This window comes from Musca domestica, unplaced genomic scaffold (genome assembly GCF_030504385.1).
Source record: "Musca domestica strain aabys unplaced genomic scaffold, Musca_domestica.polishedcontigs.V.1.1 17, whole genome shotgun sequence".
In the NCBI taxonomy this organism is placed as follows: Eukaryota; Metazoa; Arthropoda; class Insecta; order Diptera; family Muscidae; genus Musca; species Musca domestica.
Window position 1 is genome coordinate 2,955,501 of NW_026712230.1, and position 18,716 is coordinate 2,974,216.

The 18,716-nt window shown below is 33.9% G+C and overlaps 1 protein-coding gene across 1 annotated transcript; it reads right to left on the minus strand.

Annotated features, from left to right (window-relative positions):
• Positions 1-1,327: 1,327 nt before the first annotated feature.
• Positions 1,328-10,075, minus strand: LOC131801584 (serine protease inhibitor 42Dd-like). Its single transcript, XM_059120388.1, has 4 exons — positions 9,917-10,075; positions 8,812-9,842; positions 1,581-1,722; positions 1,328-1,513 (listed from the first exon to the last, which is right to left on the minus strand). The coding sequence occupies exons 1-4, from the start codon at positions 9,960-9,962 to the stop codon at positions 1,389-1,391; spliced, it is 1,344 nt and encodes a 447-aa protein (XP_058976371.1). The 5' UTR covers positions 9,963-10,075; the 3' UTR covers positions 1,328-1,388.
• Between the last annotated feature and the right edge of the window lie 8,641 nt (positions 10,076-18,716).

The following is an 18,716-nucleotide window of genomic DNA, read 5'->3' on the forward strand; positions in this document are numbered from 1 at the left end:
TCTAACGATAGCCACTTGGGGTTTTCCAGCCAAATAAAAATAAATCACACTATCATGCTTGAATTACATCATAAATAACTGGAAATTTCTCACCAAAATGCTTTTGTACGCTTTAAACACTGCAATAATTTTAACAGCTGTCGAACGAGTGGCTTAAAAATGACAGCAGTCTGAAGATGGTTGTAGTTTTTTCATCTCACCCTGTATCTACGAAAAGTTCTAAATGTTACTCAATTTAGCTTATAGCATGGAAAAAGAAGTGGTATTATGAATTTAAGTATTAAGACAACTGTGAATGTTTTTAGATAAGGAGTCGAATTTGGAAATTCCCAAACGTGTAACGTGTAAGAAAAACAGTTATTAAATGGTACAAAATTTGAGAATTTGAGCAATAGAGTGTAGGAAAGAACTAAAATTGTGCATATTGTTATATAAATCAGTTTGGATTGCTATTTGGATAAAATGATTAATTTTGAAACCCTTAACATAACTTATACGAAAAGTAAGTGAATTAGAAATTAATTCATTATGTAATATATTTGAACGGAAGTAGACTGGTGAGCCAAACGGGGATAATTTTAATGTTGCATAAATATTCTATTTTCGATGCAATTTTTTGGATTTCAGTTCTGTTATACTACCGTATTTCTAATCATTTTAGTCTGTGACACACATATACAAAAATAAAGCTAGCCAGAAAACAAAATTCTGTATGTTATACATGGTTCGAAGGCATCATCTTTGACACTTTAATTTAAGTGAAAAATTCAAGCACTTAATTTACAAACTGCATGACAAGATTGCGTTTCCATAATATTAAGTTTCTCTAGATTTCCGATATGCTAAGTTGTTGCAAATAATAAAGGTTTGTTTCTTTTTTCTCTATTTCAAAGTTTATAGTAAAATATTTATGTTATTGTGCAACACTTACTGGCAAAAATGCATTACCGGCATTTCACGTTGCTATGTGGGTGGAACATATTTTAAATTTGAGAAGTGGAAATGTTTTGGTCTTGAGAAAAAATACAAAAGACAAGTTGAACAATAAACTTTTAATACTAATGAGACTCATGACGCCGTAAAGTGTCCATGAATGTGAAAATGGCATGTGTTTGGAGGTAAATGAAAATATTAGGAACACAGAGCAAACTTTTAGTAAAATAGATAGAGGTACTACATGAAGATTTCCAGTATTCTCAGCATGTAAATTTTTAGTTGAGAGAGCAGATATAAAAATCAATGTTAATGTAGGCATTTAGTAAGAAAATTATTACTTGCCAATTAATTTGGGCTGAATTCAATTGAAGAAAATTTAATTTTATAAATCTTGTAATTTTTAAAATTGTATTTATTTCCTTCAAAAATATATATATCACCTTATTTTATTTTTAAAAATCGACAATATGTCCCATAAAATATACAGCTCTCGAATTTCGTATAACAAATATAAAGGGGTGATCAACCGTAAACCGCACTAAGCCCACTGGAATTGACAGGGGAACTATTTTTGCAACTGTAAAATAATATTATTGAAGTTAGTGTTTATATTATTGATTTTTATTTATATACGTAATACTTACAAGTGGTTGCTGCTGCCTCTGTGCCAGCTTCGTTGACATTTATTACAGTCTTGTGCCTCATTTGATCCACAACCAAGGGTTCCGATGGATGTTTGAATATATTGATCCGAGAATCCCGGTTAAAGAGAGAACGCAACCCCAACTATGAATGCAAATATTTTGAAAGAAAATTATTACATTTTAAAAAATTATAAATTTCTTAAATAATTATACAAAATACAAGATTTTCAATTTTGAATCCTTGATAGTAACTGGAACGAAACAACAATATTTGCAGGACAAAAACACCTAAGGCCAGAATTGTGAAAAGAAAGGAGACCACGATTTAATTCAAATATCCTCGCCGATTTTACTTGCCTGCCCCCAATTTGCACCAGAAGGTGCGGGATAACCATACTATATTTTCAGATCTTTAGAACTTCAAACCCAATTTTTAACCAATTGTGCTATATTTTTATAATTTGGATTCTCATTAAAAGAGTCGACCTATGCATTTGTCTTTGTGCATTTGGATCCATTGTTCCTTTTGACGATCTTCATATAATCATATTCTGAGTCGGTTTATGCATGTCTGTCCATCTGTCAGTTCGTCCGTCTGTCCATGTATTTTTGTAAACAAAGTACATGTCGTATTTATTGTCAGATTGAGATAAAGTTTTCAACAAATCAAGGACGAAATTGAAATTGGTGATAATCGGATGAGATTTGGATTTAGCTCCCATATATAGTGTCGATCTATTTCAAAAAGTATTGTGCACCAAATATCAGTCCGAATTAAATGAATTTGTGCACACTCAATTTTGGTGAATATTTTCGTTCGATTTCAATTTTATTGTGCGCCATGTGTGTAATTTTTGTCCAAATGGAATGGATTTCGTCACATCCGATTGAGTCATCTCAGAAGTAAGTACTTCAGATTTAGGGAAAATCGGTTCTGATATAGCCATAGCTTTCACACATATATTTCTTCCGATTTGGGATTTTTGTCCCTCCCATTCGTAATATGCACTCCTCAAAATAATGTTTTGAAACAGATATCAGATAAATTCCAGAAATACCTCTACCAAATTTCATCGAGATCGGTTCAGATTTGAATACAACTCACATATATATCGTTATCCGATTCCAGTTTTATATAATACCAATACCAATGGAGTAGATTTTTGCACATACGACCAAATTCAGCCTAGGAGAATTTACTTTGAAGTTCGTGAAAATCGGTTCAGATATAGGTATAGCTTCCATATATATGTCTCATTCGATTTGGTTATTTGGACCACAACTATGATATTTGGCACCAAATAGGAGATATAGCTCAGAAATAGCTCTCATATATATCAGTCCAAATTGGAGAGATTTTTGCATATTCGACTGAATTTATTCTGAAAGCAAATACGAGATTTGATGATATTCCGACATAATTTTTAATGTAATCCTTCATGTCTATGTATATAACCTCCATTGCAAATAATTTAATACTACACATCATAAATGATCCTAATTTATTACTTTCTAACATTTATTCCCTTAATTTTCCCTTTGAGAGAATTCTGGTTTACCCATCGTTTAATACGTCATTTAGTACGCTGTAGTTCTGTTATTATCCATTTAGTTAAAATTTCCAAAAAACACGGTACAATCTCACCCCTAAAGGTGAACTAAAGGTGCCCAACTGCTTAATATCTAAGAACAGAATGTAATACCCCTTTAGATTGAATCTCCAAAAATGCGCCGTTATTGGACGGCTTCGGCGAAACATTCCAAATTTTAGAATTTTTTCTGTAGTTGTTATATAAAAAGTTCCCTTTATCACTTTTCAAAAAAACCAGTAAAGATAGTCCTAAAGTCGGGCGGGCCGACTTTTTGATACCCTACACCACTTTGCTAATTTAGTAGAGCTCCACATAAAAATTCAAAGTTTTTATGGGAGAATTCAATCATACACCCTATGATTATAATTTAAAATTCAAAGGACTAAATATGCCGAAGCATTTGTACCTTTTAAATTCGGACTTGTATTGATAAAGATATATATCGGAGATAAAGATATATATGGGAGCTATATCTAAATCTGAACCGATCTCGATAGAATTTGGCAAATATATTTCTGAGCTTTATTATATATATTTCCCTGATTATCGTTGTTACGGAGTGCATATTACGGCTGTGTGTAACAAATACAACAAATCGGATGAACAATATATATGGGAGCTATAGTTATATCTGAACCGATCTTCACCAAATTTGACATACTACCTTCTAGACTCAATTCGATCGTATGTGCACAATCAAAGGTAAATCGGACGAAGTTATATATGGGAGCTATATCCAAATCTGAACCGATTTCGAAATTTAGCAAAGGTATTTCTGAGCTGCATTTGATATATTTCCCCAAATATTGTTGTTACAGAGTGCATATTACAGCTGCGGAGGACAAAAATAACAAATCGGATGAACAATATATATGGGAGCTATAGCTATATCTGAATCGATTTCGATCAAATTTGGCATACTTATTTTCAGGCCTAATTTGGTTGTATGTGCAAAATTCCATACTATTCGGGCTGATATTACACGTTTGGTGCACAATAAAAGGCAAATCGGACGAAGATATATATGGGAGCTATATCTAAATTTTTACCGATTATCTCCAATTTCAATAGGGTTCGTCCTTGGGCCAAACAAATGTTGTTTGGAAATTTTCATCTCAATCGGATAATAAATGCGACCTGCATTTTGTTCACAAGACTACATGGACAGGCGGACGGACGGACAGACGGACTGACATGCATAAATCAACTAAGAAAGTGATTCTATGCAGATCATCAAAAGGAACTATGGGTCTATCTCGTTTCCTTTTGTCTGTTACAAACAAATGCACAGAGACATAATACCCTGACCACCTTGTGGTGTAGGGTATAAAAACGCTGTATTCCAACCTGCACACTAACAGCGAATCATATGTCAACTTTCTAGGTTCCAGCTTTATATGTTCAATCAATACAACTATTCAATATTTAGTACCTTTGAGCTATTTTTGTTCGAAAATCAAACATCGAATTCAAAATCCTACCTTTTTGTTCTCTATGTACCATGGGACGATATTTGGTACCTTCAAGTACCTTACAAGAAGAGTTTCATATCTACACACCAATAGTGATATAAATACCAAATTACATAATTATATAGTGACACGATATTTAGTACACGAAATAAAGTACTTAAAGCTCGAAAAAATGGAAATTCCATCTTAGTATGCTTTCGCACAAACTTGGTCTGATGCCTTCATAAGTTAGAAAGCTTATTTGTAAAACAATGCAACAATTAAGTACAGATTTTCATGTCAATCTCTCCTAGTCAATTAAAGCTTTTGTTCTGGTTTTCCAAATGTAATCTATTTCTATTTTAAGTTCAATTTGATGTACAAACATACGTGTTTTACACAATCCTATTAAGAAATATAATGATAATATTCTTATGAAAGCCCCTATGGAATTTCCACTATTGTTTATTGTATAAATCAAGAACAATATGACCTTAATAGCGTTTTATAGCCATTTCGAATAGACGCCATAATACTTGCTGAACTGAATCAGTCGAAAAAATCGCTTTTATCTGGTATATGTGCAGAGATCTTAACATAAGTGGTTAATATAAATCCATTTGTGGGATCATAATATGGAATTTCAAGACTTGCCGCTAACAAAAAATCAACAACTTTAAACTTTCTAATAGACAGTAAATTTTGCATTATTGCTGCAATATCAAAAAAGACCAGATTGAATTGTGTTAAACGATTAACAACTTCCCGTGTTAATAATTAATCGCAAAAACTCAGAGATCGCGAAGACTCTAAGAATGTTCCGCCAAGATATAAAATTAAGTTCGAATTAACTTTAGAAACGTTTAGTTGAGGAAAATCTTTCTTTGTAGGAGAGAGAAAGAGAGAGTAAGGAGGTTGAAAATTTAGAAACATTTGGTCCCACCGTGTCTTTTTATTTTTATTCATATTAAAAAACAAGTAAGCAAAGGCTATAGTCGTGCGCGGCTGACCATGTGATACCCTACAACAACTTTAATATGTTGGAAGCCCCTGAGGTCCAAAAGGTTTTCAACCTGTAGATGAACTGCAAAGTCAGAAAAATATTAATTTTCGCACTCCTAAATATACATCTTCAAAAACAATGGGCTTCAATTCTGATCCTAACCCTAGCCCCATACACAATTTCGTGAGGGTCGGACTTTGATTGCGACTTGTATATAAAGATCTGAACACATATTCAGTTCAGAAATGTTTATATTCTTTAACATAGGAGTTATGGTCTGTTTGACCAGCAGATGATCAAACAAAATGGTAGACCCAGCCCTAGACTCTAACCCAATGCTAAATTCCCTGTCAATTGGTCTATAATTGCGAACTGTGGAGCAGCTGCAAAATAGGGTATTTTTCTGTTTTTGGTCCATTTTAATCCCTAAATATTTTGCAGTCATCTCCGAAAACAATAGGCTTATATTCTGATTTTAAACTCACCTCTATGCAAAGTTTCGTGAGGATTGGACCATAATTGCCACCTGTAGAGTAGACAATAAAAATTACCCGCAAGTAAACTTGGCTCAGCACTAAAGCAAAACTGGCAACGTAACTCTTCGAAATGAAGAAGTAGGAGAAGATAGAAAGTGCGAAAACAATAAGTTTGGCAGGCCCAAACTTGGAACACCCTCCACTATTTGGAATGAATTTGTAAATTTTCAATAAAATGCCTTTGAAAAATACCGCTAGTCATAAAAAACTAATATAGGGAGTTACTGCTATATTGTGGCCTAAACGAACGATCTGTGTATGCAATTTTTGTCATAAGTCAGTACGATATTCAAATACGAAATTTTTAACAATTTCGGAACAATGTCGCTAAAATCAACAAAATATCGAATAAATACAGGTACCGTTATATGGAACTTATACGAAGGTGTGGATCAGTATCGAAAATTTTCGATCACAGGCTGTAGCACCCATTACGAAACTTCAATATAAAATTTTGAAGTAATTCCGGTGGATAATGTCGCTAAAATCATCAAAATACCGAATTTAGGAAAGTACCGTGACATGAGAGCTATACCTCTGTACCTCTATTAGCAATTTTCTGTTATAGGGTAAGTGCGCCTAAGTTCGGCATGTCCCAGTGGTCGGCAGTTTTGAAATTTAAAATTAAATAACTTAAAATGGAATTGACCAAATAATAAAATAATTGCGAAAAACGTTAACAGTGTTCTCTGCTCTCTTTATGTAAAAAAACAATGAGCTTCCATCATTTACTACGAGAGAATAACGGTTTTTGTCAGTGAGTGTCTTGCAACATGTGCGATTGTGCTTGTTTGTAAAGAAAAAATTAGTGGTGGCGTCAACTTAATAATCGATTTAAGTAAATTAAATTTAATACTTTTGGAATCAGAAATAGTTTATAATAGTAAATAACAGTCTAAAGATCATTTTATAACTTAAAAAACATACATAACCAAGCTTTTTTCTCTTATATTATTTAATGCCGACATTAGGAACAGAAAAAAAGAGATTTGCCAGTAGTCGGCAGGGAGTGCCGATTACTAGAAAAATATCATTTTTGACCTATTTCACCAAAACTTGAAAAAAGTATTAAAAAATAATCCAAAAACTACACAAATACAAAAATAGTTTTGAGTCGGCAGTTGCTTTTATTTGTGCTTTTTGACCCACTTTTCTAAATTAAGTAGGTTTTTTTAAATCAGCAATTTGACGTTTTAGATAGCGGTGGCATTTTAAAAAAATGTTGGTTATCTAAAGGAAAAAGATCAATTCACAAATTCCAAATATAAGAAAGGTACTTTTTTATTTAATATCATTTTTATTTTAATTGAAAATCCATTCTATTCTTGATTTTCTACCTATATTTGGTTTAAAATGATAATTAAATAAAACACTATTTAAAAACGAAATTAGTTAATTAAACTGTGAATTAGTATTGTTTTATACTATTTGAAATAAAAAAATATACAAAATAATATTTTTTTAATGAAATAATATATGCAGACTACTGGCAAATAGACATGCCGAGCATTGGAAAATGGTGCCGACTACTGGCAAAAAACTTTTACTACTTTTTTGGTAAAATTGCAAATTTTGCCAATTTAATAAAACCAAATTCAGTTGTTTTTTATTATTTCGAAAACTAAACAAAATATGGAATCTGAACAACTTTATTTTTCTGCAATTGAAAGATTTCACTCAGAATGTCGAAAGATTGAAATATTGAAAAGCCTAAAAGTGCCGACTACTGGTACACTTACCCTAGTACCCTTTTGGAAATTCAAATTTCAAATTTGGAGGAACTGTTATGTGGGACTATAGGAAAACCCCGATCTATACTGAAACCTCTCGGCAAAAATATTTCTTTCACAATGAGAACATATACTGCCACTTTATTGCAAATTCGGGTTAAAATTGTGACTAAAACACCCAAAAAAACTCAAATCTGCCGATACATCCCATTTTCAATACTAAAAGTCCTGCAAACTTATCACACGCCTGAGTAAAATGTTATCAACCTTTCTTTGACGGACAGACAGACATGTTGTGGGGTCAAAAATATATTCATTTAGAGTTGTTATAAGTCACAACCTCCACTTACTATGGTAGAGGGTATAAAAATAAGAACAGCTTTTAATTCGGCCAATTCAAACTCCATATATCATTTACCTTAGGAATCAAAATTGAGTCCATGTCGGTAAGACTTATGACTTAAATATAATCGGTTGAGAAATAATAATCAGATTTTTTGAGTGCCAATAATTAGGCGGCGTCGTTTAGGGATTGCAAACCATGAACCTATATTGGACTTTTTTGGAGAAAAGGAGCTTTACTCCTTAACATTTTGAAATATCAAGTTAAATACACTTCTTCCAGACAATTTCCGTAGGACCTTCAAAGCATAACATAACATAAATCCGATCAGTCATATGTCAAAATCTGGAATTGTTTTTGTTAAGAGTGAGAATATCACTTAAGAAACAATATCACCAAATTACAGCTAATTTGGTTACCGGTTACCAGGAAGGGCTACCCAAGGCTCCTTTCCCCCCGAATACTTCCCTGATATGGGGTATCTACCCGAATTTTGTTCTCAACGGTTTTTTAGAATTCCCTTCCACTCTCTAAGTACAGCACATTTATAAATTCTGCGTTAGATGTACTACTCACCTGTTGTAATGTGTGTATCATGTCCGCCTCAAATTCAATTTTAAATTTCGGTATTTTTGCAATAACTTCACGCGTCTCCAATCGATATGAGATCAGTTTCAAACTAATTTCCGATAAGCGTCTTTCAACCTCTGCCAAACCATCGATATCCTTGGGCAATATTATCATCATTGTGAAGTCATCGAGTTTATAGGGTATTTCTAACACCGTCGCTCCCAGCTGTTCAAAACTACCATAACGGAAAAGGTCTTCAGTGTACATGGTCTCCACTTGAATCTCTTTTCGAGGATTTAAAAAGAATGGTCGCATCGTCGTATCGTACAGGGCAAATTTGTTCTCCCATTCACTTTTGAAATAAACCGAGTTGACCAACAATGCCATAGTGTTGGACTTCAAAGAATCGGCGTTGACAATATTCTCGATAAGATGTCGTGTTTTATCCGATACCCAGGAATTAATTTTATCAGCGGCCTTAGAAGGCAATAGAAAATCCACAGATTCTAGATCGGTGGCATACACACTTTGAGCAGAATCGAGCACATTTCTCTTCAGAAAACCGTAACGCTCGTCAAAGTAGAGTTTATTTCCAAAGATGATTGTATTATTGGCATCGGTGTTCTCTGTTGGCAGTTGGGTTAACATCTGATATGTTTTGGCCACTAGTGTTTGATTCTCTGGCAAATCCAATAACCGGGAGAGTTCATCGTGTAGTTTGCCCTCGGAAACGGTGGAAAGATATGTTAACAATGTCTGCACCGACAATGGGGAAATACACAGATTTTGATCCTTTGTTGTCCTCGACATCAGCTGATATAGTTTGACATCAAAACTGTCCGAGGGTATTTTAATATTCTGTGTTTCATTGGGGAAGTAGATTCGTGTCGGTGCCGGGGTTGTCTTGATCTTTTCAACGTATTTTGTTTCTGCTGTCTCTCTGTCATCAAATTGTTTCCTACCACTGAGGAGTGCAATACATTCCGGGGAAGTACACTGAGCGGCAACCAAGTGCAGGCTTGTCGTGGCAATTAGAACTGAAATTAGTCAATACAAAATTGTACACAATTTATAAATATTCTTTTGGTAAATGCTTTTATTTTTATCTTACAAAATTTCCATGCTTTATTAACGCCGGAGCTGCATTCTTTTTTCATTGTAAATTTGTTGTTTTATTTTTTGTTTTGATTTTCTTGATTTGCGTTACGTTTAAAAACCTGATTGCTGCCTTACTCTCTGCCGTATACTGACTGAAACTTCATTGAATATTCTGATTTTATAACGTCATGGCTTTGCAAATATTCTCGTTATCATCTGAGTTCTCTTGGGGTTTTTTGCTGTATTTAAATAAGAGTAAGAGATTTGTGCCACAGCTACTGAGCGTTGTGTTAATCTCGGTGTGGTCAATGAATTATTCTCTTTCTGGAATAAAGTTCTTTGCCATGAGGGAATCTAAGCTTATGGGTTTTTTCTTGCCTTTTGCCAGGGGACTTTGATGTTTTTCGTAGGAAATTGTGGCAAATAATTTACATACACATGAATGTATGTTGGTATTTCGGAATATGAGTTTCGTTGGGATAATTTCTAGGCTTTGATAGCTTACATCTTTTACCCTCCACCATAAATAGTATGGAGAATATATTAAGCTCGTCATTCCGGTTGTAACTCATCGAAATAATCATTTTAGCCCCAATAAAGTATATATATTCTTGATCAGCGTAAAATTCTAAGACGATTTAGCCATGTCAGTCCGTCCGTTTGTCCGTCTGTTGTAATCACGCTTCAGTCAAAACGAGTTAAGATAGGAAGCTAAAATTTTGCACAGATCTGTCTTTTGTCTGCAGGCAGGTCAAGTTCGAAGATGGGCTATATCGGTCCATGATATCGTATAGCCCCCATAGAACGGTACCCCCCGATATTCGGTATTTTGATGATTAAAGCCACATTTTGCAATGGAATTGTCTGAAAATTCGCACAAGGAAATAGATTTGTCTTTACAGGTCCACAATATCCTATATCCCCCATATATCGGCACCTTCCAATATTTTTAAAATTTTAACAGAATTTTTAATGAATATTATCTATATATATAAAAATCAATTGTTGTTTGTTGGTAACGGCATCAGTTGAAAACGGCTGGACCGATTTGCATAATTTTTTGTACAAACATTTGTCATTCCTCGAGTTAGGTTTTTAAAGAAAAAAATATTGACCACGCCTCCTTTTACGCTTACTATTTCGATTTATCTAAAATCTTTATATTTCCCAAATAAAGAAGATATTGGTTTAAAAATTATTACACGAGATACTGTTGACCTTCCCTCCAACCCTAAGTATTTGTTTGGGGGCTGAGGAACTGACCACGCATACTTTTTACTCTCTCTATACATTTATATATAAATGAATGTTGTGTTAGTTACTACGCTTATAACTAAAGAACCGCTGAACTGATTTTAATGATTCATACAAATTCGGAATTGTCTCTTATCCGAAAAGTATAATATTCAAAAAAAATCGCGTAAAAATGTGATATATTAACATTTTCATTTTGACTTTTGAAATGTACAATAGTAATGTTTTATTTTACATGATTTTTTCCATTTTGACTTACTTTTTTCTAATTTACATTTGTAGTGTTTTTTATATTTTATTTTTGAATTCGAATATTAATACCAACTTATTTAATTGACTTGATTTCTTCAGAACTGAAATTGATGGCGGTTTACATGGAAGTGTAGTACCGAATTATGTGGTGGCGAAACGGAATAGATGATACCGATATAATTTAATGCGGTCACACCAAAGTTAAAAGATAATTACTTTTTCAAAATCGTTAAAAAATCACGAAAAAAGAGATCTCATTGCAACAATTCTCAAAACGGGAAAATATCGAAAAAATTTCCGATGGAATTGAATTTTAAAATAAAAGTACATTCTATTGACAAACTTTGTAAGGATCTTTAAACAGTTGCTGTAAAAAATCAGCGAACAAGTTGAAGATTTTTTTCAATTTGTTATTCTTCTTTTGTCAATTTTTTTCAATTTGTATTATCATATTGAATTCAGTGGATTTTTTGTGAACAAAATAAAGACAAATTTTTCACTATATACAATTTTTCACAAAAAAATGAAATAAGTGCGAAATACGATGGTAACTGACATCTACCTTTCAACTCCAGGGCCTACATCGTGCTTCAGCTGGAAGATGCGCAGACATTTAAACAAACAAAAATGACCGAAAAAGACTAATGGGGCTTATTTCAAAGCGTGGACCTAATTAATTCATGTGACAATAATCCGTCCAATGAGAGCTCAAAATGCAAAAAATTTTGGGAGTACAATCAGTAAAATACCAAATATAAAGGGTGCAAAATAGTAGAGCGAATGGGACTTTTAGTAAGAAAAGGATTTCTATCCTTCCAAAAATTCTTCCTGAACATTTAAGATATCTTAAATCGCTTTTGCAGGTCATGATATCGATCATAACTTACGGATCAAGGTACAACCCGATTTCATATTTATATAACCATAGTATGATTTACGCTATTTTTGGAGTCTTCGCCACTTTCTTCTATTTTTGGCCCTTATTTGGCATCTTTGTTTCCAAAGGGGTAGAGAACCACTTCGCATAAAATTTTCGGAGTAGGGCCCATATTGGTCTTGACCACTAAAAATTGTATTTATGCTACCCTGGGGTAAGGAACCATCGTACAGATAATTGCCACATAGAAATGTATTCAAATGTATAGAAATGTATTCATGTAAAGTCCCTATATTGGAGTATCCCCAAGTCCACTTTCACATCTAATGTGTGGTCAGAAAAGAAAAATTTGTATTCTATAGATTTGATTCTATAGATGAAATAAATTGTGGAAACATGAACAAATTACAAATATAAGAAAGTAGCACGGGACCGAATATTTGTTGAATCGTCATTGAATTATTCTATGATGAAAAATATGGACTTTATGGGGTCTCCAATTTACAGTTTAAATGGCAAATAAACTTAGTTACCATATTACGGTAATAGATGTAAAATAGTAATTATATTTGACTATTCTGAAATCAGTCTGACCTCGATTATGAGGTGGATAAAACTATTTTTACTTATTTAAATCACGTGATTTTTGATTTTTTGATTTTCACGATTTGGCCTCTATTTGTCATCTTGGATTATAAGGGGTGAAGAAAGTTTTCAATGTAGGTCGATGTTTCGCATTTTACCATATTTCAAAGGATTTGGCTAAAAATGTGTATTTGGGGGTGAAAATCTTAAACAAAAAATTCAACATATCTACAAATTTTAGAATTTTCTCCATGTAATAGTACCCCCTCAAGTCCACCTTTTGGCGGACAAACAGACCGACATGGTTAGGGGGACTTATGAGGACTCTAATGCACAATCTGAGGTGCTAATGGGTTTAAAAAAGTAATTAACTTTGCCTATTCTTAAGTCAATTAGCCCTCTATTATGAGTTGTACAAAGTACAGTAAATTCCAAATTACTGCTCATTTGACTAAAAATTAAAAACTAATCGACCAGTACGTGAACATTTATAACATTCATATCTTTGAATAATTATGCTTTGACAAATATGCATAATAGACAAAAACTACGGGCCGGCAACGCGGACCGGGCCATCTAGTTGTTTTGAAAATTTCCTAATTCATTCCAAATGGTGGAGGGTATTCAAAGTTCGGCCCGGCCGATCTTACCGCTGTTTTACTTGTCTTATTATTAATTGTTTCAAAATACATATTTCTTTCTCGGAATTATAAAAAAAAACAAGTTAAAAGGTATCAGTCGGTTTTGCCGCCAGATTCATACCCTCAGCTAATATCCGTTCATTTAAATATGTTTTTGACTTGAGTTATGATTATTCAAACTTGTGACCCTCTATGGGGGAGGTTCCGAAGGAATGGGCCAGTATAGGCCATTTCGTAGTTAACCCATGTCGGGTATATATATTACAACGTGCCAGATTTGCACTAAATGCACTATTATATATGTGATAATTTTGAGAAAATGTTGAAATGTGCACTTCATAAAATCCTGATAAAAATATTAAATTTGCAAAATGTAGAAAAAGTCGAATATTTATTTCAAATTTTATGCGAATAATTGTTAATCAATATATTTACCTTCTGTTGGGGAGGTGCCATCAGATCTCTGGTTGAAAAAAATATTCGGACATACATAGTTTGAAAACAATTGTTAACTTTTGTCGCAAGTTATGAGGGAGGTAACGGAAGGAGTAGACCGATATCGGTCATATTTATTTCATCTATCAATATTGGGGTGTGTGAAATTTGAAGAAAACCGGATTCTTATTTATGGATCTGGAACGAATATTTTCCAAGATCATACGGTCTCTAAAAAAGCATCGGTATGATACGAAGCAAATGTTCCTACTACATTAAAAACCTAATACGCTCTTTAGATACCTCTAAATGATGAAAAATTTGGCTTCAATCGTCAAAATACCGAATATCGGAATGTACAGTTATGATTGCTATACGATTTCGTTGACCTTTATGGGCAATTCTCTTCCAGTAAAGTACTCGAAACTCAAAGGACAAAGGAACTCCTTGTGTTTATTTTCAGAAAATTCCATTAAAAATTTGGCTAAAACCATCTAAATACCGAAAATAGCGCGGATACCGTTATATAGGGGCTATACGATATCGTGGACCTATATAGGTAATTCTCTGTCAGGAGGTAAAGTGCTAATAAAGGACTCCTTGTGCAGAATTTCAGATAATTCCATTTAAAAATGTGGCTAAAATCATCAAAATACAAAATTTAGGGGTACCGTTATATGGAGCTATACGATATCATAGACCGATATAGTTCATCTTCGAACTTGACCTTCCTGCAGACAAAAGGCAGATCTGTGCAAAATTTTAGCTTCATATCTTAATTCGTTTTGACTATAGCGTGATTACAACAGACGGACGGACGGAGAGGACTAAATCGCCTTAGAATTTTACGCTGATTAAGAATATATACAGGGTGAGTCAAAAAACTGCAACAAAGTCCAATGCCATAATTTTTACAGATTATTTGAAATTTTATAGAATGAAAGCAAAAAAAAAATCGGGAATAGCATTAAATTTTAGAATAGGTTTAAATTTGTTTGAATTGGTCGCCTTTGGCACGAATTATGGCCTTCGAACGGCCAATGAAACCGTCACACGCTGCTCGAATGTTGCTCTACGGTATTTTGGCCCATTCCCGGCGAAGGCTTTCTTAAGATGATCGACACTTTGGTATTTTTTAGTGCCATCCTTGCGTTTAAAATACTCCCAAGAAAATAGTCCAACGGACTAGTATCCGGAGATTTTGGTGGCCATTCTGCGTCTGCGACCAAAATGTTTGCGTGTCCAAGGCTTTAATACAACCTCCAGAATATTTTCGCGATAATATTCGGCATTTATTCTGATGCCACGGTCGAGTTCTGGTGGCCAACCGAAGGTGCACATTTTCAGCTGACCTCTTTGACATGATAATTTTGTTTGTTTACAAACTGGTGGACAACGAATGTTTTCTCATGGGAGAAAACCACTTTCGGCCAAGCGAAGTAACTCTTTAGCTCTGTAGAGTCTATTTTTTTCTGTGGCGGTTCTCAAATATTGTTGTTACAGAGTGCATATTACGGCTGCGGAGGATAAAAATAACAAATCGGACGAACAATATATATGGGAGCTATAGCTATATCTGAACCGATTTCGATCAAATTTCGATACTTATTTTCAGGTCCATTCTGATCGTATATGCAAAATTCCATACTATTCGGACTGATATTACAGGTTTGGTGCACAATAAAAGGCAAATCGGAAGAAGATATATATGGGAGCTATATCTAAATTTTGACCGATTATCTCGAATTTCAATAGGGTTCATCTTTGGGCCAAACCAATGGATTTCATCTGGATAGGGCAATAATTTCATCTGGATAGGGCAATAAATGCGAACTGTACTTTATTTACAAAAAAACATGGACAGACGGACGGACGTACATAAATCGACTCAGAATGTTATTCAATGCAGATCATCAAAAGGAACTATGGGTCTATCTCGTTTCCTTTTGCCTGTTACAAACATAATACCCTGACCTGTAGGGTATAAAAAAACAAAGCAATAAACATTTAAGTGACCATTTGAAATATTTCACGCGTAAAGATTGGAACCAACGAAATGAAATGCTGAATACAAAAAACATTTTGAATAACAAATTTTGGAGAATTTTCGAAAAAATTATCAGCATCATTAAAAAGTATAAAAACAAAAAATTGAATCCGAGATAAAAGGACAGACTATTTTGTCCCAAATTGGAGCGTGAAATATATTCAGCTTTTCACTGACTCTCTTATGTGGGATGTGACACTGTTTTGAATGGTAATTAATTAATAGTACTCAAAACAAATTTGTAACACTTCGTCCTTAGCTTGTCCAAGTGCGTCTATAAATTAGACCACCTTGTTTACATGAAAACGAATAATGCATATGCATACATATTACTGTCGGTAACATTCACGAAACACCAGTACACCGTTTACTGTTTAGCTTTACTTGGGTGTATACTGACATAAACACGGTGTGCAGTCTTTTATCGCTGCCTTTATTCCAGTTCGGTTCCACATTTGGTAATTATTCTTCAGGTTAACAAATTATGAGCAATTCAAGCGAGTCATTGAATTGCAATTAAAACGTTTTCGTTCAAATTTAATCGTTAACACTAGCCAACCGGTACCCATAAAATCGTATTACATTTTTTTGGAACATAAAACGAAAGCAGCAGCATCTAGCTGTAGAGGCAAATATATTACGCCGCTCGTAAAAATGCATTTCCAGGCTCACATGCCAAACCAAACCATAGACACATTTTATGATTGCTAATAAAACTTAGCGGGGTTTCTTGAATTTCCGACAATAATACAAACAAACATGTATGAACATACATACATATACAGAAATATGTATTTGTAGACTTGTTTATGTTGATGTATTTATTGAGTATTTATTCTTTTTTCTCATAGCGAGAACTGCACCAAAGGATTGAAGCGGCATGAGTCAAATTGTATAAATATTGAACATTATTGAGTTCAATTGAACACAATACACTGTTGCGAGCATGTGATTGAGATATTTCCTTGTATTTCTCTGCTGTTGTGTTGTTTGTGCTGGGCACCAATTAAACGAAAATACACCACCAATAGAAATGTATGGGGTCTAATTAAATTTTGTTCTTTATATGTCTCTTTGTGTTATTTCTTGATGATATTTGAGTTGATCAACTAATTCGTTTTAAACAAGTAAGTAAAGGCTATAGTTTTGCGGGGCTGTATCACATCCCTTCAACATTACAGTATGTTGGAAGCCCCTTTATGTCAAAATCTATTTTGGAAGATTTCGTTTTTGAAGTAATGCCATAGAGCCCTGCTAAGATGTTACCCTTAGGTTTTTGACCGGTGGCATTTGCCTAATATTTACACACTCTCTAGTGTTGTTAGGTATTCAAAACAATTGCACACGAAACTATTATCCAATGGTCTCCAAAAATGCCAAACTTCTTCAATGCCTTAATTCTTATTTCATGCAAAGTTCCATGTGGATTGGTTTTGAATTATGACCTGTAGAGCGACTGCAAAGTCAAGTTTGGTCCATTTGGTCCCCTAAATGTACAACTTCAGAAACAATAGGCTTCAGTTTTGACCCTAACCCTACCCTTTGCAAAATTTCGTGAGGATAGGACGATAATTGTGACCTGTATATAACGCCCTCAACACAGTATGGTTGTAGGGTGTAAAAACGCTTTTCAAAATAAACAATTCAAAATTGTAAATCCAATGAAAAAAATCGCATGCGATAAAAAATTACAAAAATTTAAAAAATCGACAAAAAAATATTTACTTTTTTATTGTCAAGAGACCATTCCAAATTAATGGGAATTGTGAAAACAAGTCCAGCGGTTCTTGATTTATAAGCAGAGTAACTAAGATTTAATTCTTTTACATAAATATTGTACCTATTGTGCTATATATCCCATATCTTGGCTATCAGCATCACAGTAATTGTCAGAAGTGACTTTTCTATCTTGATATTAATATATTTGTGATTTGACCGGGATTAAAAGTATTCGCGGTTTAGTTGAAATTTTCGAAGTTTTTGACATAAAATGTATGGTTTATGTTACCCGCTAAATATTGTCCGATGACCGTCCAAATTGGCAGGATTCTGTCCAGCTCTAAACTTTAACTCTAGCAAAATTAGGAAATTGTTCTGTTTTTGGTCCATTGCAACATCTAAATATTTTACGATCATCTCCTAAACCATAGTCTTTTATTCTGACACAAACCCCATAACCATTTTCAATTTTGTAAGGATCGGACCATAATTGCTACCTGTAGCGTGATTACAAATTAACATTGACAGACGGACGGGGGATATACATAGCTGGATCGACTTAGCTCGACGAGATAGGAAGGTCCATATAAAGTTTCCTATATTGGTCCCGCAATATTTCGAGGTGTTACATAATTTTTGGACCAATCAAACTTATAATACCCCAACTCATAGTGTTGTAGGGTATAGTAAGGGTATAGAGTAAGATGAAAAAATTGCAACAAATAACTGCTGTCACTTCTAAGCCACCCGTCCGACAGCTGTTAAAATTATCCCAGTGACAGTTCATTATATTGTTTACAAGCGCACAAAAGCATTTTGGTTAGAATTTTCCAGAAGAAATATTATTCGTGATGTAATTCAAGTGTGATAGTGTGATTTCTTTATATTTGGCTGGAAAACAACAAGTGGCTATCGTTAGAGCACTCCATCATTTAAATGTGGATAAATATTTTGTGTCTTATACCATCGCTCGTTACCGTTATACTGGAAGCGTAGCCCGACG